The sequence below is a fragment of the Oryx dammah genome, unplaced genomic scaffold (assembly GCF_014754425.2).
Source record: "Oryx dammah isolate SB20612 unplaced genomic scaffold, SCBI_Odam_1.1 HiC_scaffold_6, whole genome shotgun sequence".
Taxonomy (NCBI): Eukaryota; Metazoa; Chordata; class Mammalia; order Artiodactyla; family Bovidae; genus Oryx; species Oryx dammah.
The window spans coordinates 34,921,329-34,946,377 of NW_024070190.1; the positions used below are offsets into that span (position 1 = coordinate 34,921,329).

A 25,049-nucleotide genomic window follows, 5' to 3' on the forward strand; every position below is an offset into this window, starting at 1 on the left:
TGCCATTTGAAAACATTCAACATCCAGTGTTTTTTTTTCCCCCTAGGTGAGATTTTTGTGAGAAACATATGGCTAGACTTGGCCTTTTAACAGAATTTGAGAGTCTTTGGCTTTTAACAGAAGAATTTATATAATTTAGATTTCTTTTTCAATTATAGATTTCTGTTTTCTGTTCATTGTGCTTTTCTTGTGTCCTCCCCAGCCACCCTCCCTTGCTCTTTGTCTCCTGGTTTCCTTTTTTTTTTTGAAAATACTTTATCTGTTTCACTTCTACTAATTATTTCTCTTTAAATATTTGTAACAAAGAGTCTTAGAGAATAATTTAATAAACATATTTGGAGACACACAGAACTTCGGAAATAATCAGTGTCAGTACAGTTGAAACCTCCTCTGTGCTTCTCCGTCATTGTCACCCTTCCTGTTCCTGCTCTGTGGCCATTGTTCTAAATTTAATTACCCCTAAATTGTCACAAACACATTTGAGTATCTTAAACTGAGCTTAATGTTAGTCTTCTTTTCCAGCAGGAAGGTGTTTTTGATAGAACTTAGGGGTGGTGTCTGAATATATTTAGTTTTATTATTCATATATTTTGGAAGAACTTTATGTATTATATGTATATATGTTTATATATATAAATAAGTGAAAGTGAAAGGGAAGTCGCTCAGTTGTGTCTGACTCTTTGCAACCCCATGGACTGTACCCTACCAGGCTCCTCTGTCCATGGGATTTTCCAGGCAATAGTACTGGTGTGGATTGCCATTTCCTTCTCCAGAGGATCTTCCCAAACCAGGGATTGAACCCTGGTCTCCCTCTTTGTAGACAGACACTTTACCGTCTGAGCCACCAGGGAAATCTATATATATATATATATATATATATATATATATATAAAATTCTTTTTACTACTTACTCCACTTAGATATCTGCTTATTAAAAATGCTTTTGGGTTTATCTTTTCTTGGATGTTAGTAAGTACCTACCAGTTTTAATTTCTGGGAAGAGATCAAAAGGTTTCTTGAATTCTAGACTTTGAAATCAGCCCAGTGATTTACCTTCATATTTGATAAAATTTTTGTTTGGAAAATTTGGAAAGAAACTTGAACATAAATAGTTTAATGATATAATTTAAATAGTTTAATAATGGAATGTAGAAGTCTATAGTACAAACAGGATTAATGATAGGTATTATTGGAATAATAAACATCAGTATGTCAGACCAGAGTTAGTCTTTTGTTTATCTGTACTCCTAATTGAAGTATACTATTAATAAAAATTTGCCCTGAATTTAGCTTTTTTTTTTTTTTTACTTTTTATTATGGAAACTTTCAAGCATACAGAAGTAGAGAGAATGATATAATGAGACCCAGGTTCCCATTACTCTGCTTCAACAATTAGCTACATATGGTCAATTCCATTTCTTATACCATTCCCTCTCCGCACTGGCATATTTTAAGTTAAGCTCCGGATATTATTCTGTTCATAACTGCCTCAGCATACATCTCTAGACTAGAAAGACTACCCCCCAAATAATAATAATAATAATAATTTATTAATATTATATAATGTTCATTAAATGTTCAGATTTCCATGAAAGTCTTGTCAACTTTCTTTTTGTTTTTACAGTTGGTGTGTTTAATCAGGATTCATATGACATCAATATGTTACAGTGTTAGAATTGGTTGATACATTACTTGTGGCCTATAACATTTTCGTATACTTCTTTACTTTTTTCCTGTTTATTTATGGGGAAAGAAAACTGGGTTATTTATCCTATAGAATCCTCCATGTTCTGAATTTGGTTGATTATGTCCCATGTTATTTTTAAAAATTAATTAATTAACGAATTAACCGCTGGACCACCAGTGTCCCATATTATTTAGTGTCTTCTTATATCACCTGTATTTTCTGTAAAGTGATAGTTAAATCTAGACTTTGATTGGATATAGGTTCATTTTTTATTTATGGTAAGAATATATCATAGGTGGTGCTATGTGCTTGTGTAAATAGTTTTTAATTGGTAGGTTTTTCGTTTCTTTTATTAGCAGTTTCCTCCTTGAACAAACCACATATATATCTGGGTCAGTCTAGGAAACCTTCCTTCATCCTTCTAGATACCTAGTCATCTGCATTGCGATATCTGGACTTTGAATATAATTTCTATTAATTTTTTTGGTTATTATAGCTTTAATTAATAATTTACTATAACTTGTAGCTGTTCTTGCTATGTTTTACATGTTTACATGCTGTGCTTAGTTACTCAGTCGTGTTCGACATGTTTACATGAGGAATGTTTGTGTTATTTGGACATATGATGTATTTCAAGTAGCCTTAAGTGTTATACAGAAATTACTATTCATGTAATTCATCAAGCAAAATTATATCATGAATGATGGCCTAGTAATTTTATCTGTGATTGTCATGAAAATTTGGATTTAGGTAGTTTTCTCTGTTGTAATAGTATTTTTCTTCTAAAAATCTTTCTAAAAATAGGAGTATTTTCTACATTGCGTGCTGTTCCCAAAAAGGAGGGATACCTTGGATTGTATAAAGGGAATGGTGCAATGATGATTCGAATTTTTCCCTATGGTGCAATCCAGTTTATGGCATTTGAGCAATATAAAACGGTACTTGAACTTTTATCTTTTTTTTTCCCCTCTTTTATATATTTGAATAGCATACTTAGTTGTCAAGGCATTTGCTTTGACCTTTAACGTTACTTTGGATGAATGGGTAAAGTAATGCCTTTTTGAAGGAATAAAACTTCTGATAATTTAAATTTTTAAATATAACTTGTTTGGAGTTATCTGTTCCAGAATTGTTAGTCATTTTTGACTAGATTGTATTCAGACTTATGAAGAAGAGCCAGGTGGATAATAGTAAATCCATAAAATATTAATAGCTTTTTGATGTGCTTTTTGGTTCTCGGTTGTAGGAGAGGAATATTGAGACTTTGGATTTTCCTAATAAATAAAATAGTGAAACCATATTGTGAACGTCTGTTTTTAAGTGACATTATAAGTTAGCACCTTTCCTCATCTACTAAGTTTCTCTTCTCTGCCTGACTGAAAGTTTATCCTCTCAAACATCTTAGTGTAGAAAGGGATTAAATGCATTACATCACAGGGTATCTTAAAATGAAAAGTAAGCAGTAGAGATTGGGAACAACATTCTAACCTAGTCAGACCGAGAGAGTCAATGCTATTATATCAAGACCTCCATAAATGCTTCATTTACGTTTTATTCCTACTAATCCCATTCACACTTTAAGTATTTGTGGTCATCAGTGTGTAGTATAGTATATTTGGCAATATTGTTTCTGTAAAAGTGCATAATCAGAGCAGATGCTACAGAGGAAATTGTTGTTTAGTCGCTAAGTCGTGTCCGACTCTTTTGCGACAGAGGTTGTGACAGAGGAAATAACTGACCTCCTTTTGATGTGATATAACACTGCTCAGCTTTATATAATTGTGCTCATTTCACTCACATTCAGTACTAATTTCCTTTTTTTTTTTTTTTAAAAAAAGCTAGTTCTATAACCCTTTTGACAACAGTCTTTATCATTAAACAGTGAAGTTGGCAGCATTTAAGAAATATCTCATTTAATTTGTTGCTTTTGGTTTCTAGCTAATTACTACAAAACTGGGAGTTTCTGGTCATGTGCACAGATTAATGGCTGGATCCATGGCAGGTAAGGAGTGGGTATATTTTATTTCTGCAAATTAATTTCCTATTTAAATACTTAATTTGCTTTAGGTGGTATGTGTGACATTGATCACATAGCACACATTTGTTATCTTCCTATGCTGAATTATGCAATAAATCATTTATATCCCAACTCAAAGGCTTTTGCAGTAGGAGATGGTAAGGAGTAGTCTACACTTAAAACTATGTGAAACATATGTTCCCTTTGACAGATCTACTTCTGGAAATATGTATTTTTTTCTTTCAAAAAATTTTTTTAAAATTATAATGGCTATAGTAATACATATTCCTATACAATGAAAAATAGTTCCACTCCCTGGAAGCAGTCATATTATTAATAGCAGTTTCTTATGTTATGCTTTTTTCCAATACTATTCTATAGGATTAGAACTTTTCTTTTACAGTTATTTCAAGACTCTTTCCTGTATCAGTACATAGATCTTTCTTATTTTTGTAAATAACTGTATTGTATTTTAAGGTAAGAATGTACCATTATTAAGACCATGGGAAGGTGATATATCAAAATCTTAAATTTTTGTGGATATCACAAGGTTTATAGGATTTTGAATTTTTTTGGACCTAGATTTATAGTGTACAACCTGACCTACCTTATCCATAGTTTTGCCTTATCCAGTGTTTACTTAGTTCTTTTTCACTTCTGATAGGCTGACCCAAGATCAGTCAGTAGAAAAAAATAACCAGGAATAGTATTCAAAATGTTCAGCAAAACAACTGTAGAGATGCTAAAAAATAGGTCAGGTTTTGAAAGCCTCCAATTAACTTTTTCATGACTGGATCAGGAAATGGTATGTGGTGGTGGTGGGAGTTCTGGTTATGGGAGAGGACCATCACAGGCATGATGGGGGCAGATCTTGGGAGCTGGAGCAACAGCTGTCTGTCAACTGGTATTTCACACTGGCATGACAGTGCTAATGTGTATTGTATACTTTCTTTGTACTGGTCACAGACCTGAGTACTTGTACTTGACTTGTAATCTTTGGGCACTTGACATGTAGTTCAAAGAACAATACTATGAAGAAAGTGCTATGATTATCTCTCATTTTACAGAAGGAAAATTTTAATAAAGTTTTCAAATCTTGTAATTTATCATTTCTTACATCACTTAAAAATTTTTTTGTCTCTTAAATTGTATAAGTGACTGGTCAAACTCTTTCTTTCAGGGTTGTAGGAAAGATGAAGTAGGATTATGAGTTAAATCCTGCTTTGTATTATTTTCTTTTCATGACACTTGATTATTGATTGAATAGCATGTTCATTTGGTGCTTTCAGCTTCATTTTTCTGAAATGAAGTCATCTTAACATCAAAATTTCATTATATACTGGAAAGTAATAATAAACCAAAGGAACTTCAGTTATAAATTATTTAAAAATAGTTTTATTTATTTATTTTTGGCTGTGCTAGGCCTTTGTTGCTGCACACTTTTCTCTGGTTGTGGCGTGCAGGCTTCTCATTGTGGTGGCTTCTCTTGTTGTGGAGCATGGGCTATAGGGCAAGAGGGCTCGGCAGTTCTGGTGCATGCATGAGCTTAGTTGCTTCACAGCATGTGCAGTCTTCCTGGACCAGGGATTGAACCCGTGTCTCTTGCATTGGCAGGTGGATTCTTTACCCCTGAGCCACCAGGGAAGCCCCTCAATTATGTTTTAATTTTAATTTATTATTATTATTATTTTGGCTGTTCCAGGGCAAGTGGAGTCTTAGATCCCTGACCAGGGATGGCTCCCTCATCCCCTGCAGTGGAGGTGGATAATCTTAACCACTGGACCACCACTGAAGTCCAATGTGATATTTTAAAAAAGCATTGACATAGTCATCATGAAGTGAATCAGAACTTGGTTGAATAACCTCAAACTTACTTTACAGTGCAGTATTGTTTTTTGTTTGATCAATGTAAGATGTCATAATCTTTTCTCTGCTTAGGGCTTCATAATTTTATACTTTGAGTGAAGGGTAAAATATGATTATCAAAAGAATAGTTCTCATCTCCCACTTATTCCAAGGATAAATAAACATATTTAACAATCTTCAGGAATTCTCAAGATTTATCAGAGTACAAAATTACTAAAAATCTTCTTGCTAAATTCTAAAGTTTAAAATTACATTAAAATCATTGAATTGCTTTTAGAAATATCAGACAACAACCACTGCACACACCCCTCCCCCCAAAATTTGTAATTTTTAAACATCCTGGTTAAAAGATTTTGTTTTTCTTTAGGAAGGTTTGATTAATTGCTCAAATTCAAAAGAAACACACCATATAAAAACATGCTGAAATCAACTGGCTGAAAAATTGTAAAACTAGATCATCAGTTGAGTATTATAGTAATCATAGGCATTGTTTTTACCATTCTCTGAGGTATAGTTATGTTATAGCAGTTCCTCAGCCTGAGTTATAGTCTTACAGCTTTTAAGCTAATGCCTCCTTTACCTTCACACATTTCTGGATGACCTCATTTTCTACAGAGTTTACTATTTTGGACACTTTGTTAATCCATTTATTCCATGTTTAGCCACTGGAAGCCAGTAAGAAGACAATGAGAAGGCTTGGGACATGTAAGAGGAAAGAAGAAATAAATGGAGTCTGGGAGAGCAAATGTGAGAGGCAAGACAAAAGTGATCCAGATAGGAAGCAGAAAAAAATACAGGAGTTGTAAACGTTTACAGAAGTTTTAAAAATGAAATGAATAGTGATGATTTGGATAAATAAATCCTAGCAAAATCTGATGTTTAACCAAATTGTGCCATCATGCTGCTGCTGGTGCTGCTAAGTTGCTTCAGTCGTGTCCGACTCTGTGCGACCCCATAGACGGCAGCCCACCAGGCTCCTCCGTCCCTGGGATTCTCCAGGCGAGAACACTGGAGTGGGTTGCCATTTCCTTCTCCAATGCATGAAAGTGAAAAGTGAAAGGGAAGTCGCTCAGTCGTGTCCAACTCTTAGCGACCCCATGGACTGCAGCCCACCAGGCTCCTCTGTCCATGGGATTTTCCAGGCAAGAGTACTGGAGTGGGGTGCCATTGCCTTCTCATGATCAAGCCTTAAAAAATGGTCAGTTTTTTTATTTTCTATAGTTGTTAAACTCCTTTATATGAACCATTTCAATAAACATGAAACTTGTTTATAGAAAATCTCTCATTTTATTTTGTAAAAATTTCCCTTGCAAAATATTTAGCACAAGCTGCAAAAAGTTAAGCCACGCTGCAAAATATGTAGTTTTAAAAATATCTGGATAATAAGATATTTGCTGTGAATTAAACATGGTATTACTGCCAAACCTTGTCTTAGGAACATCACATTTGCACTGTATTGGTTTAGACTCAGGCTTAAAAGAGGCCATTTAGAAAAGTCACTGCCTGGACTGCCAGACATGACTAGTTTGAATACCAATAGATTAAAAAAAAAAAAAAAAAAGTTAAATAGCTTGAAAACAAATAGCTCAGATGGAGAGCTTAAAATCAAATTGACTGAAGTGAAGGATTGACATTTCCAACAACTGGACTGCTGGAATTCTTCTTTTTTAAAAAATAATTTTATTTATGGCTGTGCTGGGTCTTTGTTGCTGTAGGAGTTTTTCTCTAGTTGCTGCGAATAGGGGCTACTACTCTTTAGTTGCGGTGGGCTTCTCATTGCGGTGGCTTCTCTTGTTATGGAGCGTGGGCTCTAGAGCCTCGGGTAAGTAGTTGTGGTGGACAGGCTTCGTTGCTTCATAGCATGTGAGAATCTTCCTGGATCAGGAATCAAACCTGTGTCTCCTGCATTCTGGCGGCTTCTTTACCACTAAGCCACCAGGGAAGCCCTGACTGCTCGAATTTCTGAACTAAAAATTTAAATGTTAGAAAGTATTAAGTAAATGTTTGAGAAAATGTAATTATAGGGAAGGCAATATATGTTGTGATATGAACCAGAAAATTTAGTCTCAAATTCTACTCTGTCATACAGAAACTCTGAGGATTTGGTCAAGTCTTTGGTGCTTTACAAAAATAGAAGACTATTTTTAATTTAAAAAGTAACTCATACATCAACTATACTGCAATAAAGAAGATAAAAACTCAGCTTGTTAAGTTTATGGAATTTTTTTATAAATCATATGTTGATAAAAATCTAGGACTTAATAACTAAATTAGCTTATCAAGAGATTTTATCCCTAAAACAAATTGTTTCTATTACTTGGACATTATATTTTTATTATGTTTAAAGTGAAAGTCACTCAGTCATATCTGACTACAGTCCGTGGAATTCTCCAGGCCAGAATACTGGAGTGGCAGCGGCAGCAGTAGCCTTTCCCTTCTCCAGGGGATCTTCCCAACCCAGGTATTCAACCCAGGTCTCCCGCATTGCAGGTGGATTCTTTACCAGCTGAGCTATCAGGGAAGCCCCTTATTGTGTTTAGTCAGTAACACATTTATCTAAATATTATATATTTTTCAGATTTGTTTTTTCTGTCATGCCACAGGGTATTTTAGTTCACTGATCAGGGACTGAATCCAGGCCCTTGGCAGTGAGAGCATGGAGTCCTAACCGCTGGACCACCAGGGAATTCCCCTTACTTAAATTTTAAAAAGAAGATACTGATTATGCTTTGAATTTTTTTAAAAAAAGTGCCCTTATTTTATTTTTAAAAGAATTCTTTAGGGAAGTTAAGCATATCTCCATTTTAGCATTAGAAAAAATAAGTAAAACGTCAGATGTCCTGCCTACTGCTGTGGAGATAGTCAGTTTTTCTTTTCTGATATCTTATCTGACAAGTAATAGAATTTTTAAAATACTCATGATCCACTAACACTGTACTCTTTTGCTGCTAACATTTTAACTTCACAGTGGGAAGAATTGAAAAGATGGTTTATATATATATATATAAACCATGGTTTTTATATATATATAAAAAGATTCTTACACATTTTAAGTTTCTACTTTCTTTTCAGGTATGACAGCAGTTATCTGTACTTACCCTCTTGACATGGTTAGAGTACGCCTAGCATTCCAGGTGAAAGGGGAACACACTTATACAGGAATTATTCATGCATTCAAAACGATTTATGCAAAGGTATTTCATTTTTATTTTTCTTGTCTATAACATGCCCTTTTATAGTTAGGCAATTATTTTTAATGTTATCTAAGTAGTTTTTGTTTTACTTATAATTATTAACATTAATAATAATTATGAAAACATACCTGTGTTTTAGTGTTCGTCCAGGATAATATTTCCATTGTAATATATGCTTTTGTTCTTTTGCATTTATTATAATGAGCTCAATGTAATTTTAATTCTAATTTTTCTTCATGCAAAAGGAAGGTGGTTTCCTTGGATTTTACAGAGGCTTGATGCCTACTATATTAGGAATGGCTCCATATGCAGGTATGTTTTAAATTTGGCAACATCTTGGGTTTTTCATTTTGTTGTAGGAATGATTTTAAAGTTGAGCATTTATTATTTAAGCCCCTAATCTGTCCATAATTGCTTTTTTTTCCATTCTAAGGATAACCATTGATTAAATAATTTCTTCTTTCCCCAGTGATCTGTAGTGTTACTTCTTAAAACAATAATAGAGTGCAGTTTTATAATAAGTCCTTACGTTTGGTAGGACAAGTCCCTTGACCATATGTTTCTTTTTTTTGAGTAATATAAGGACTGTAGATATCTTGCTATTCCACATGCATTTTAGAATCATTTTTTGATGTTGTACAAAAGTCTTTGTTGGAATTCTGAATGAAATTGCATGCAGAGCTTTGACATTTTTTGTTAGATATACCTTATAAGCTTTGTTGTGTCTTTTAGGAACATTACCTTTTTAGTTTATTGCTTGATTTAATTTTTATATGATTTTATAGCTAGCCATTCTATTTGTTGGTATTATAGCCAGTTACCATGTAAGTGCTTTAAAGGATTTCCTGTGTGGACCATCACATCCTGTGCAAATAACGTCATTTTTCTTACTTCAGTTCAAATCATTATTTGTCTATTTATGTTTATCTTGCTGTACTAGCTAAGGATCTACAGTGCATCAGTGAATAAAAGTGGTGATAGTTGGTATTTTGGCTCATTACTGAATTTTAAAGGAAATGTTTCTAGTATTTATTTAGCTTAATGTACTATTTATCAGGTTGAGGTAGTATGGTAAGAATTTTTATCTGAACTGGTGTTGAATCTTATCAGACACCCTTTTCTGCATTTACTGATATGATAACTTTTTTTCATTTAATCTATTAATTTGATGAATGACTTTAATAGATGTTCTAATGTCAGCCCAAATTGGTTATGATACAGTGATCTTTTTATATCCTATTGGGTTCCATTCACTAATTGTTTTTAGAAGTTTTACATCTATATTTTTGAGTGAGATGTGCGATTAGTTTGCAATTTCCTCTTCTTGTAACATCCTTGTGTGGTTTGGGTATCATGGTTACATAGGTCTCATAGAATGAGTTCAGCTCTATGCTTTTTTTTTTTTAATAAGTATAACCACAGACCATTATGAAACTTTTATTTTTACATTCTTTTTTAAAAATATATTCTTTTCCATTGTGGGTTATCATAGGAATTGAATATAGTTCTCTGTACTATACAGTAGGACCTTGTTTATCTGTTCTATATATAAAAGCTTGAAACTGCTAACCCTACTCTTCCTTCCCCCAACCCCCTCTCCCTCGGGAAATACCAATCTCTGTGTCTCTGCTTTTGTTTCTTAGATAGGTTCATTTATGTCATATTTTAGATTCCACATAGAACTGCTGTCATATGGTATTTGTCTTACTATTATGAAACTTTCTTAATGTTATCTAGTATATTGTCTTTGTTCAAATTCCCTGAATTCATAATTTTTTCACCTAGATCCAAGTTAATATTTGCCTGGGTTGTCTTTCTTCATCCTTTCATTTTCTACTTTTGCATGTTTTTGTTTTAGGTATTTATTTTGTAATCATCACATAGCTGAATTTCGTTTAATCCTGTCAGTAAAATCTTTAATTGCTAGTTAGTCTATCTAATGGTGGTTGTGATTATTGATATATTTGGACTTGTTTCTTTACCTTGCTATTGATTTCCACTTGTTTTTCTTTTTATGTTTCTTTTTATTCCTTTCTTATTTTGTTTGCTTGTTTCCCTGAATCCTTACTCCCCAATTTTTATAAATATAATAAATATAGAAGTTTACTTGCCTCCTCCTATGCCTGGTGGTCTTTGTTTACTTAGTTTGTTATTTCCTGTGGGTTTTTTTTTCTCGGGTGGTCTTTAACTGTGAGTTTCTATTACTTTTTTTTTTTGGCCACATTACATGGCAGGTGGGATCTTAGTTCCCTAACCAGGGATTGAACCCATGGCCTCTGCACTGGAAGTGTGGAGTCTTAACCACTGGAGCACCAGGGAAGTCCAGCATGTTACTTGATTTTTTGTTGTTGTTGTTACTTGATCTTAATTTGAGTTTCTGACCCAGTGATTCCATCTTCTCAAGGTCCAACAGCAGGATGTGTCTCAATGGCTTGACTGTTGGTATCAAAACATAGAGTCACTCCACTTCTGTCATGGGCCACAACTCCCAAGTGGACCTCAGATTATATTTTTGGAAGGTGGTGCTGCTAGGGATTCCTAGAAACTAGGGATTCCTTTCTGTAAGCCCAGCAATGGATATAGTTGTTCTGTAATGATGAAGACTCTTGGGATACCTTCATTGCCATTATGCTGGAATAAGAACGCTTTAGTTTTTTTACTATATGTTCTTCTCTTTCTAATTTTTTGTTCTTAGTTTTATTTTTGAAACATTTTTTACATTGTTATTGTATGTACATAATTTTGTTTCTTAATTTTTTCAGTTTCCCAAGTCTTTTTCATATTTCTGAATACTATTCACATTAAAAAAAATTTCATCATATTTCACTGAATACCATTCTACATAATTTAGGTATTTCAGTTTTTTTCCTACTTACGTTTAATTTGCTATGAATTTCCTTGTTGTGACCTTTTTTTGTAGTTAAGGTTTCTGTGTTTAAGTTTGGTGAATAGATTTCCCAAATATAAAAGTGTATGAGTATTCTAAAGTTGTATATCATCATTATTAAATACTATAAGTTCATAAGAATTTTATATAAAGAATAAATGCATATATTGAGTTATTCTAGACTGAATTTTTGTTAGGGGTTATTTGTTCTTAAGCGTTAAGTATCTTTTTAAATATGTTTTTAAAATTTAGTAGATATCAAGATATCTTGAGTAATGTTTAGTTGATAGGAATGCTTGAATTTTGCTTATTTTTTTAACATATGACTTTTAATGTTTCTATTATAAAATAAATCATGTACATATTCAGCCAGTACCAATTGCACATTATCAATAACTTAACTCAGTATTAATTAGATTCCATGTGTCTTCTGAGTCACTCATTGTCATAGCTATTCCTTGAAGACAAAATTAGACACTAAATGAAATAATGCTTTGTCACTCCTAAATTTGTTGCCTGTTCCTTATATTATCATAATTATTATGAATATGTTATATTTACTTAAAATTACTAATCATTAATTTAACTTTTACTTATGTGAAATCTTGTAAAACTGTTTAATTCTATTCATGCATAAGGTGGCATTATACTCCACTACTACCTTTATTCAGTGAACTGAACATTATACTAGTATGTGAAAAAACAATGCTATAATTTTTTATAGGTGGTAATTTTGTTGTCTTTAGGTTATTTATAAACATTAATTAAATCTTTTCATCTTAGATTAAGCCAAATATCTGAAATCAGGGAATGCATAGTTAGTTCCTTGAGTTAATTGGTTATTATGTAAGAATGGTGTCTTCTTGCAGCTTACACTCTGTTAAGCATCGTGGTGAATTTATATTTTCTCTTTCAGGTGTTTCATTTTTTACTTTTGGTACCTTAAAGAGTGTTGGGCTTTCCTATGCTCCCACCCTTCTTGGCAGACCTTCGTCAGACAATCCTAATGTCTTAGTTTTGAAAACTCACATAAACTTACTTTGTGGTGGTGTTGCTGGAGCAATAGCACAGACAATATCGTAAGTTTCTAATCAACTTAAGTCAAATACGTTTATCCAAGCCTGATTTTTAGCATTGGTTAGTTATTTTATTTTTAAATAGATTATTAAAAACAGGATCCCTTGAAAAATATAAATATTAATTTAATACATTTTTCCAATGTGCCTGCCCTTAAAGCATATTATAAATAACTTTGTGCCAAATTGACCAAATTAGTTTGAACCTACTCAATTTCTGTGGATTTAAAAAAAAAAGGAAAAGGAAAGCTAGAAAGAAACACTGAGTATAGTCTTCAGCCATGTTTTCTTATGAATTTGCCCATATGAGTTTTCTGAAATCTGAGCCATTTATCGAGTATGTGTATATATGTGTGTCTGTAGGCACAACTTTTCTTGCAGTAAATCTTAAAGACCTGCTTTGTGCCAGAAACTATGCTTAGCATTGGGATTTTCACTAATGGAAGAACAAAACTGTTGCCTCAAGAAGCTAATACTCTTATTGAGACAGTAGCAATCAAGGGAATTCTATATTAATATAAGTTGTATTAGGGACATGGGACTTCCCAGGGGTCTCAGTGGTAAAGAATCTACCTGCCAAGCAGGAGACGCAGGATCCATCCCTGGGTCCGGAAGGTCCCCTGGAGAAAGAAATGGCAACCTACTCCAGTATTTTTGCCTGGGAAATCCCAGGGACAAAGAAGCCTGATGGGTTACAGTCCATGGGGGTCACAAAAGAGTCGGACACGGCTTAGCCACTAAACAATAACCAGTTAGGGACATAGATAAATTAGGTGGAAAGTGTAATGGAAAGGTGGCTTCAAAGAATTTCTGTAGACCAAGAGAGATTGGATAGATGAGATAAAATGAGGCTGGAATACTATGAGGCAGGAACATTTCAGGAACAGGAAGAAGGAAAGATTTCTGTGACTGAGGAGTATCCTGAAAAACAGGAAGACAACAGGAAGTACTAGAGTCACAAAGGCTCAAAAAAAAAATAGTATCCAATGGAAAAAAGAAAAGTCAAAGTAGGATAAATACTGAAAGGTAAGGTGTTCATTGAATTAAGGATTACTTTTGTAAAAGCAGACTCAGTATATTTTGTAGGAGCAGACTAGCTTGAAGGTAAAGAAAAAAAGTGTAGTTTACTTTTAGAAATGTAGCTGTGGAACCTTGTTGGTTTGCAGAGAATGCTCACCTCTAGCTATTCTGTATTCTCTTCTTGGTTTTACTGCCCTTTTCTTTATTATTTACTTCCAATTTAGAGCCTTAAAGTCTGTCTTCTCTTTTGCACTTCTCTTGGTATTCTACACGCATTGACTCTTACAGATCCAGTGGTTCTTCTCAGTTCCTTTATCCTCTTTCTAATTGTTTTGTTTCCTTGGTTTTTGTAAACAGTGCCCTCTCTTGACCATCATCCTCCCACCTTTCCCTTTTCAGGTATCTTGCTGATTCCTGTTTTCCTCCTCCTACCTATCTGTCCTGATACTGTTAAGACCTTGCCAGACTTCAGTCCTTTGCTCTTCCTGTAAATATCTAGAGTAGCTCATCTGTCTTTAAGGATTCAAAGGTCAACCTCTGTACAGATAACTAATTCTATTGAAATCTTCATACCGGTTCCCTCTGGTAACCTCTTGAATGTTTCTACCTGGACTTCTGTCCTCAGTGCAAACTCCATAATTCATATACTACTTTCTTGTTTTCTTTTTTGTGCCTGTCCTTAGCCCTCAACTTTCCTATTGTTATTGATAACCGTTAATCTTATAGTCCTGGTAATACCTTGAAACCATTTTTCACAGTGTACATATCCAAACAGTTTTGCAATTTTTTACGTAAGAACATTGCCTGAATGTTGTTTTCTTTCTTTCCCATTGTTACTTCCCTCGTTCTGATCCTTGTACTTTGTCTTCTTACTTTCTCCCTATTTAGTCAATTTCTTCTACCCAGACACATCTTTTTCTGCTTCAGTTCAGTTCAGTTCAGTCGGTCAGTCGTATCCGACTCTTTGAGACCCCATGAATCGCGGCACGCCAGGCCTCCCTGTCCATCACCAACTCCGGAGTTCACTCAGACTCACGTCCATTGGTCCCTTTATTCCCCACAAAATTTTTTCATCTCTCCACCTCCCATTAAACGATAATTCGTGGGACAGCTCTGGCAGGTGCCCAGGTTTGATCTCTGACCAGGAAACTAGATCCCATGGGCTGCAACTGAGAGTTCGAATGTCCCAACTAAAGATCCTGCAACAAAGATTGAAGATCCCACGTGCTGCAACTAAGATCTGGCACAGCCAAATAAATACATGATTTTTTTTTTAAAGATGATTCATGGAGGGGAATTCCCTGGGGGTCCAGTGGTTAGAAGTCTGTGCTTTCACTGCAGGGGGCACAGGTTTGTTCCCTGGTTGGGAAACCAAGATCCTGCAAGCCTTGAGGCAGGGTCAAAAAAAAAAAAAAAAAAAAGATTGGTAGTTCATGGAGATGCTATTGAGATGTATAATGCACTTCATCTATTACTAATGTTATTTCTTAAGCTGTTTGGTTGGTATATGGGTGGTTTTTTAATTATGACTATTGCATAGTAAATTTAAATGTATATAGAAGTACATACTTATTTTTCTCATATATCACTATGTGTATATTATATATGTATTTATAACATGTGTGGCTTAGCTGGTAAAGAATCCACCTGCCATATGGGAGACCTGAGCTCGATCCCTGGGTTGGGAAGATCCCCTGGAGAAGGGAAAGGCTACCCACTCCAGTATTCTGGCTTAGGGTACTCCATGGAGTGTATAGTCCATGGGATCGCAAACAGCTGGACATGATTGAGTGACTTTCACTTTTATATATATATATATGAATGAGAGCTTTGAATAGGAAAGTAGAAAGCAGTTTTATGGCAGGGAAAATGTCTCTTAAGACTCAATTTTCTTAACATTGAGATAAGAGTACCTATCTCATGCAATTATGTAAAGATGGGATGAGGTAATATACTTTATCTTGCTTAGCACAGGACCTAAGCAGTCAATATTAGCCCTAAAAATATAATAAAAAAAAAATCACCTGAGTCCTACTCCAAAGAGATTACTTTTGTATATTTCACTTTAGACAACCTAAAAATTTGTAAGTTAAGGTATAATTGACATATTCTATTACTTTCTGGTATATAACATAATGATTTGATACTTGTATATATGGCAAAATGATCATGACAGTAAGTCTAGTTAACATTTGTCCCACCATCCAGAGTTCCAGAACCAGGCAATCTTTCCACATAAAATTACCTCTGTCCTCTAAATACAATTATCTGTATTGTTAATTTTAGCCCTTGAGAATTTTTGTTGGCCTCCTGTATACAAGGGCACTTGCTGAATGGTAGTGATTCTTAACTGGGGGTGGTTTTGCCTCTAGTGGATGTTTAGTAATGTCTGGAGACATTTTTGGTTGTTACAGTTGGGGATGTGCTCCTGGCAGCTATTGGGCAGAAGCCAGAGATGTACCTACACATCCTACTGCACAAGACAGCCCCCAACAACTAAGAATTATCCAATCCAAAGGGCAATAGTGACAAAGTTAAGAAACCCTGTCTTAGGGTTACAGCAACGGAAAGTACTCAGTTTATTTCTTCAGGAAGTGGCATTTCATTTTCCTCTGGGGAATAAATAGAACTTGACATTGGATGATGAAAGAGAAGAATCACCAATCCCAAGAGAACCACTTCTGCAAAGGGCAAAGAGACCTTGTTTTTGTTATTTGGTTTTATTCATGTGCCTATATCCTGACTCCCAGGTTAGACAAAACAATCAGAGAGTAGGAACACAGTATTTCCTAGCATACATAGGACTTTGTACTCAATAATTGCTGAGTAGAAAATTAAAAATCGTTTTTAAGTCCTTCCGTCTTTTTCTTCTATTAGGTACCCATTTGATGTAACACGTCGGCGAATGCAGTTAGGAACTGTTCTTCCAGAATTTGAAAAGTGCCTGTAAGTTCTGCATTTGTCATCGTTCCATTTCATTAGGAAATGTAATGTGTACACTAAGTAGGAAGATAGGACTGTGATCTCACAAGTAGTATAGAGATTTAATTTTATATCCCATGGTGTGCTTTGGTTAACTTTATAAGAATTTAATCAGGTCCTAATCCTTCTGTTGGGTTTCCTTGGTGGCTCAGATAGTAAAGAATTTGCCTGCAATGCGGGAGACTAAGGTTCAGTCCCTGGGTTGGGAAAATCCTCTGGAGAAGGCAATGGCTACCCACTCCAGTATTCTTGCCTGGAGAATTCCATGGCAATTCCAGGCAGAGGAGCCTGGCAGGCTACAGTCCATGGGGTCGCAAAGAGTAGGACATGACTGAGCAACTAACACTTTCACTTTCAATCCTCCTATTAAAATTTTATTTTAGGGAATTTCCTGGCAGTCCAGTGGTTAGGAGTTTCACTGTGGCGGCCTAGGTTCGACCCCTGATTGGAGAACTTAAATCCAGCAAAGCATGAAGCCAAAAAAAAAGTCATTTTAGAGCAGCTCTGTTAAGTAGAAATATTATGTGAATCACATATGTAATTTAAATTTTTATGGTAACTACATTTAAAGAGTATAAAAAGAAACAGATGAAATTGTTTTAAAATATTTTATTTAAACTGATATATCTAAAATTTATCACTTTGTCATCTTATTTTACATCATTTTTATTTATTTATTTATATTTTTAATCCCTTAAAAAATACTACATATTTGAAATCATAGCACATCTCAGTTTTGGATTTGCCACTGAGTTTCATGTACTCAGGAGCCAATATGGCTAGTGGCTAACACTATTGCATAGCATAACACTATAGAGTTTTCTATAATTTATAACTTTCGAATCATTCTGTTTGGTGATGTGTTGTCCTTCAGGGAAAGAGCAGAATATTTATTCAGGAACTTGAGTTGCCTTTATTCACCCAAAAGATTTTTTTGAAGATTTCAGTCCACCTTGCATATTGAAAGAGAAAGACAAAGCTCAAAATGTTGGTTTGGAAGGAAAGAACACTGAAAAAAGAAAGTCTTTATTGCTGAAATCTGAAAGATGGTTATACAACTAAACCTTCAAGCTTTAGTTGTATAACATCTGCTCATTATAGCATACAACTTGAGCAGAAATGAGAGCTTAAAGGGCAACTGTTCATATATCCTTTAAAAAGACTACATCAGTATTCCAAATATTATTATGAAATTGTGTTGCTAGTAAATGTCACAGACATAATACAAACAAAATATATTGTATTAATGAACCCCAAAATTCTATGCGTAATGCTTTGAACTTGTTCAGAATGAATTGCTGTTTTATTGTGAATTTTTAGCTTGTTTTAACACTTGCTTTCCAAAAGCTACTCAAGATGGAATTTTAGCTTCTTTTAAAAAAATGCTGTTATGATCCTGAAGTTGTCTGTTCATGACTGGGCATAAAGGGCATTAATCTTTCTCTTTCAGTACCATGCGGGAGACTATGAAGTATGTCTATGGACACCATGGAATTCGAAAAGGATTATATCGTGGTTTATCTCTTAATTACATTCGCTGCGTTCCTTCTCAGGCGGTGGCTTTCACAACATATGAACTTATGAAGCAGTTTTTTCACCTCAATTAAAAAAAATCATGATTTCTTTTCCTTAATAAACTCTCAGAGGGAAAAATAAAATGTTAATTTAATTGGGGGGAGAACATTACTTGAAGGGGGATATTTACCCTGTCACAGGAACCACTGGTATTTAGTACTTGATTTTTCTATTCATCACAAATCAAAAGTGCTTACTATACTTTCTGATGCCAGTAGTTATATTTTAGAACATTGCAAAAAAAAAATTCCTAAGCTGATGCTGGTTAATCAGTAAGGTTATTGGAAACCATTTTAAAGTGTTATCTGAAAGCAGAACTAACTTGAAATGAATTCAAGAGGTTGTCATTAGTTTTATTATGCTATTTCAAGCTTTTAATTATAATCATGATTCTCAAAGACTGTAACATTGGTTTTTGTTATAATAAACAGGCTTGGTTATATTACAGCAGAATGATGAGAACTGACATTTTAAGTTATATGAAACATAGGTTAGAAGCCAGCATTGAAGTATTATTCATAATATGTCTCTTCTCATAATTCTGCTCCACTGGATAAAAGGACAAACACTTTTTCTCTTCATTTTTGATAAATATTGTATTAAAAAAGTAGCCATGTAGACACTCATCAGTAAGTCACAAGTTTTCAGGTCTTGCTCAAATGGTATTACCAGTCTCTGAGTGATTTAAGTATGTTTTAAAATTTCACTGTATTTCCCAAGGTCAGTAATAATAAATATTAAGTATCTTTGCTCTCAAAACAAATTAGCATTATAGATTTGTTTTTATTAGATGATTTGGTGTATGTTAGAAAATTTATTTAAGTGGACTGTGAAATATCCATTAACATAGATGTGAATGTTAAAGAATGTTTCCAAGGTATTATGTTATGACACATCAACTAGTTCTTCCACATAAAATAATTTTAGTGCAATATAAACTTAAGTAGAAATGTAAAACATGATCTGAATTGCTATCCTTTATAGTAAAATGGTTTAAAATGTAAGAATTCCATTTATTATGTTCAGAGTACTTTTTTATGTTTTATTGTAAGCATGACAAAAAATGAGAGGGGAACAGTTATAGTTCTGTCCTCCAAAATAGCAATTTGTAGAATTAATATGATTTTTAAGGCATTAGAAAACTAAGTTGAAAGTGTTATTTCTGTTTCAATTTTTATTTTTTTTGCATAAAGATTTCTTGTCATATCTTGGTGAAATTATATGAACTGGTTTCATTTTCAAAGTCTTTATTTTACAATAAATGTTTATCTTTGTATGATTTATAAGTATACCCACTGGTGTACATGTGTTCCTAAAACTATTTTGTATATTTCATTTTTGGGCTACACTGTAGCTAAATACTGCTATCAAATCTCAAGATAATTTAAATGTATAAAATAAGTATCTCAGTTATGTTATCAATAAAGGAGGACTGCAAATATTTTTTTAAATAAAATTTGCATTCTATATCTGTTACAGAGTACTGAGGTTATTAAAAATAAATTTTATTCATATTTTAACAATTACTCCTCTCTTTTAACTATTTATACTATGGAAGCATAAATAAACATAAGCGGTCAGAATGGAAGAATACTTGAAATAATGATAGTATTTATATCTAATTTATTTCAGATTGATAACTCAAAGTGAATCTTGATAGATTATCTTGCATTTGAAGGTCGACTATGTCTGTTTTGAAGGTCGACTATGTCTGTTTTGATTGCCTTTGTAATTCTTTTCTTGCCTTTTGGTGGGCACAGCCTTCTGGTCTATGGAATGGGACAGTGATTTTGTCTAGAGATTGATGAATGATGTACCCTTCCTAGCTGTTAATAGTGGCCTGTGTGGAGATTGAAAGTTTAGTGGTGATATATATATATATAAATATATATATATATATATATATATGACTTCCCTGGTGGCTCAGATGGTAAAGCGTCTACCTACAATGCGGGAGACCTGGGTTCAATCCCTGGGTCGGCAAGATCTCCTGGAGAAGGAAATGGCAACCCCCTCCAGTATTCTTGCCTGGAAAATCCCATGGATGGAAGAGCCTGGTAGGCTACAATTCACGGGGTCGCAAAGAGTCCGGACACGACTGAGCGACTATCAATATACACACACACAAACACACACACACACACACACATGGACACAGTAATGTCTTATCCCATTTTCCTCTGGTAATCAACATTCATTTATTTAGCACCCATTGTATGCCAGGGATTATGTCGGGATTATGTCAGCATTTTGTGGGCATACCTTGAGACGTCTCTCAGCTGTCCTTACAGTCTGGTTTGGGTTCCCAAGAGCATCTATCTCTGGGTATTACACTGGCAGGGTATGTTCCACACTTTTTGGTTTCTGCATGTTTACTTCTTTTTTTTTTTTTTTTTTTTGCATGTTTACTTCTGTTCTCCTAGTTGGTTCTCTCATGGGCAGAGTCATCCCTTCATCCCCTTTTAAGGAGCACAGTGTATGGCACCATAATAGTTGTTCAGTGATGTTTACTGATGAGCTAAAGGAAGGTTTGGTCCCTGTTTTTGGAGAAAATGTTCTAGTAGGAAGAAATGAGGTACTACTAGTGCAGAGAAAGAACAATTTAGAAATTTTTTTTTCCCCCACAGATATGTCTTGCTGCCATTTTGAGCCAGGATGAGTGGCAAATAATAAAACCTATATTACATGAGTAATTCATTACCTTGCAGAATTGGGCCGATGATATCTGACATACTTATATAGCAACCATATACTGAAATACTTCCTCAGATCAATTCTTTGAATATCAGACACTGTTAGGCACTAGGAATCAATGACAAATAATGAGTCATGTATATTTCCTGAGGATTTACTGTGTTCTGTTGCTTATTTTAAGCATTTCTGCTGCCTTAACTCTGTTTCTGCAACAATACTGATAAGAACGGTACTATTAAATACTCCTTTTTTTACAGTTGGGATGATTGAGACCCAGGGAGCTCAAGTAACTTGTTCAGGTTCACACAATAAGTGGTGGATCTACGATTCAGATTCAACCAGTCTGAATCTGCAGCTTAGTCTATTAGACACGATGCTAGTAGACACACTAGCATCCTTCAACACACTAGTATCCTTCCTATTCAGATAAAATTCTATTATGTCAAGAAATACAAATCAATTAATAGAATGATTACAGTTTTTGGAAAGTGCTTTTGCTGTTTTCCCCATTCTTAAGATTGGTAATTTATGTTCTTTTTAGTTACTGGTTTAGCTGGAGTCTTACCAATCTTTTGAATTTTCTCCATCGTCTGTTTTTTATTTTGTTAATTTCTGTCTAAGTACAAATAATTGCTGATAAAATAGAGTGATCTTTGTAAAAATATAATCAGGCAGGGGCTTCCCTGCTAGCTCAGTGGTGAAGAGCCTGCCTGCAAGTTCAGGGGATACAGGTTCAGTCCTGGTCCAGGAGGATCCCACATGCCATGGAACAACTAAGCCACAATTAACTGAGCCTGTGCTCTGGGGCCTGTGAGCCACAACTATGAGCCCGTGAGCTGCAACTACTGAAAGTCCTTGAGCACCTTGAGCTCGTGCTCTGCAACAAGAGAAACCACTGCAATGAGAAGCCCAGGTACCGCAACTAGAGAGTATCCCCCACTTGCCACAACTATAGAAAGCCTGTGTGCAGCAATGAAGATTCAGAGCTGCCATAAATAATTAAAGATAAATCCCTTAAAACAACAACAACAACAACAAAAACCCATAATCAGGCAATTTTATTCCCCTGCTGAAAACCTTCCAGAGCTTCCCATTGCATTTAGAATAAAAGACAAAATCATTACCATATCTTATATAGCCCTAAGCAAATCCATCTGCCTTGTGTCTACTCCAATCCTGTTTGCTGCTACTCACAGCATGTTGTGAAGAAGCTAGGCAGTCCCTGTAGAGGCTAGCCTCAACTTGCCAGCCATTTGAGTAAGGCATCCTCAAAGTTGATTGCTCAGCTTCCTGATGATGCTTCATGGACAAAGAAAAGCTTTCCTCACAAAATCCTGCCCAAAATGAAAATTCATATGCTAAAAAAGTGGTTGTTTGGTGGTTCAGTGGTTAAGACTCCATGCTGCCAATGCAGGGGGTATGGGTTTGATCCCTGTTTGGGGAGCCAATATCCCACATGCTGCATGGCTTGGCCAAAAGATTAAATAAATTTTAAAAATGATTTTTTTTTACATAGATTAGATAATCATAGCAGGTATTCATGGAAAACCAAAGCTAGCATCATATTTAATGGTGAAATATGAACGGTGAAATGTTTTCCCCCTGAGGTCAGTAGAAGACAAAGATGCCCAGTGTTAGAACTTCTGTTTAACCAGTGAACTTAAGTAAATGATGGAGAAGAAAATAGCAATCCACTCCAGTATTCTTGCCTGGAAAGTTCCATGGACCAAGGAGCCTGGTAGGCTATAGTCCATGGGGTGACAAAGAGTTGGACACGACTGAGTGCTTCACTTCACTTAAATAAATGAAGTTAAAAACAAAGATCAGAGGAAGAAGTAGAACTTCCTCTATTTATAGATGACATGATTATTTACATAGAAAGTCTTAATGAATCTACTACTATCAACTTCTCGCAATTACTAGCAAGGTCTCAGGATATAAGGCAAATTTTAAAAACTATTTTTATATACTAGCAGGAAGCAATTGGAAAAAAATCTCATTTAAAATAGCATAAAAATATAAAATATTTAAATTTAATAAAATATACAAGAGTTTTATATTGATAATTACAAGATATTGCTGAGAGACATTAAAGAAAATCTATATAAATGGAGAGAGAAACCAGGTTTATGAGTTAGATGTCTCTATACTTTAAATCAATTCTCAAATCGATTTTTAAGTCTAATGCAATCTCAATCATACTTCCAATAGGCTTTTTGTAGAAACTCACAATTTTTATACTGTGTACACATTTTTATACAATTCAGTTTTTATACAAACTCATTCTAAAGTTTGTATAAAAATTTAAAGGACCTAGAATGTCCAATGGAGAAGGAAATGGCAACCCACTCCGGTATTCTTGCCTAGAAAATCCCGTGGACAGAGGAGCCTGGCGGGCTGCTGTCCATAGGGTCGCCCAGAGTCGGACACGACTGAGCGACTTAGCATGCATGCATGCATTGGAGAAGGAAATGGCAACCCACTCCAGTGTTCTCGCCTGGAGAATCCCAGGGATGGGGCAGCCTGGTGGGCTGCCGTCTATGGGGTCGCACAGAGTCGGACACGACTGAAGTGACTTAGCAACAGCAGCAGCAGAATGTACAAAGCAGTCTTTAAAAGAACAAGGTGCCTGTCTGTATGACTTACTCCACAGCTGTAGTAATAATGACAATGGGGTGCAGACACAAGAACCGACAGACATCAGAAGAGAACAGAGCCAGAAATGGACCCGAACTTAATTTGATTTTTTTCTTCAACAAGGTGCCAGAGCAATCCAGTGGATGATGAGAAGTCTTTTCAGCAGGTGCTACTGGGAAAACTGGATATACACATGGTTGGGGGGGAAACATGACTCATTCTCTACCTCATACCACATACAAAAATTAATTTGACATGGATCATAGACCTAAATGAATAAAATGGTGAATTTCAAGAAGAAAACGAAGGAGATTATCTTTACTTCCTAGGAGTTGGCAAAGATTCCTTAGGTCACAGAAAGTGAAAAGCATAGATGAAAAATGGATAAATCAGTCTTGATATAGATTAAAACGTATGCATAGCTAAAGATCTTGTTACTGAACTGAACTTGGGTCTACTCACCTGTGTAGTAGAGCCACTGACACTGTTGTGGTGAAGGAAAGTGCAGCATTTATTATAAGGTGCTAATACAAGAAGAATGGATGACTCTAATATCTCAAAGTCCCTCAAAGCGTTTCAGCAAAGCATGTCTTGATAATTTTATAGGAATAAACATGAATGTGAAAGACAACTTAAAAAAAATTCATTGGCGTATAGTTGATTTACAATGTTGTGTTAGTTTCTGCTGTATAGCAAAGTAAATTAGTTTTAGATATACATATACCCATTTTTTAGATTCTATTGATATAGGTCATTACAGAGTATTGAGTAGAGTTCCCTGTGCTATACAATAGGTTCTTATTATCTATTTTTTCCAAAGTTATCTATTTTACATATAGTAGATAAAGATTATTTTTGAGTTGGGTGATACCCTTATGAAGTATTTATTTTTTACTCATTTCTGTATATTTTAAATATTCCATTGCATATTATTTTTAAAGGTGGTTTTTATAGTCTGTGTATATAAAAAATGATTTTTAATTCAAAAATTAAAAAATAAAAGAAAAGTGAATAGGAGTTGAAATTGGATACAGCCTTGATAAAAAATTCTTTAAAGCCGGTTTCCTCAGGAAGGTGGCTAAGAGAGTAAGTTCCATCAAGGTAACATCTATCAGGATGGGAGGTGCTGGGTCACGTTACAAGCCTGGGAGCTATCTGATAATGAGGGCCAAACTGATGACAGAAGAGAATGCCCTAGAGAACGTAAGGTGGCTCTAGTGGAAGAACCTGCATGCCAGCGCAGTAGACTCAAGAGACAGGGGTTTGATCCCTAGGCTGGAAGATCCCCTGGAGGAGGAAAATGGCAATCCACTCCAGTATTTTTGCCTGAAAAGTTCCATGGACAAGAGGAGCCTGGTAGGCTACAGTCCACGGTGTCACAACGAGTTAGACACGACTGAACACACAAACAAAC

The 25,049-nt window shown here is 34.8% G+C and overlaps 1 protein-coding gene across 1 annotated transcript in view; it reads left to right on the plus strand.

Annotated features, from left to right (window-relative positions):
• The window catches only part of SLC25A16 (solute carrier family 25 member 16), a 28,795-nt gene extending 8,974 nt beyond the window's left edge, over window positions 1-19,821 (plus strand). Inside the window, exons 3-8 of the mRNA XM_040242280.1 lie at window positions 3,626-3,689; window positions 8,643-8,764; window positions 9,010-9,076; window positions 12,568-12,730; window positions 16,625-16,693; window positions 18,180-19,821. Coding sequence (XP_040098214.1) covers window positions 3,671-3,689; window positions 8,643-8,764; window positions 9,010-9,076; window positions 12,568-12,730; window positions 16,625-16,693; window positions 18,180-18,336 — 597 coding nt within the window. The 5' untranslated portion in view covers window positions 3,626-3,670 and the 3' untranslated portion in view covers window positions 18,337-19,821. The remainder of the gene's footprint in view (window positions 1-3,625; window positions 3,690-8,642; window positions 8,765-9,009; window positions 9,077-12,567; window positions 12,731-16,624; window positions 16,694-18,179) is intronic.
• The last annotated feature ends 5,228 nt before the right edge of the window (window positions 19,822-25,049 follow it).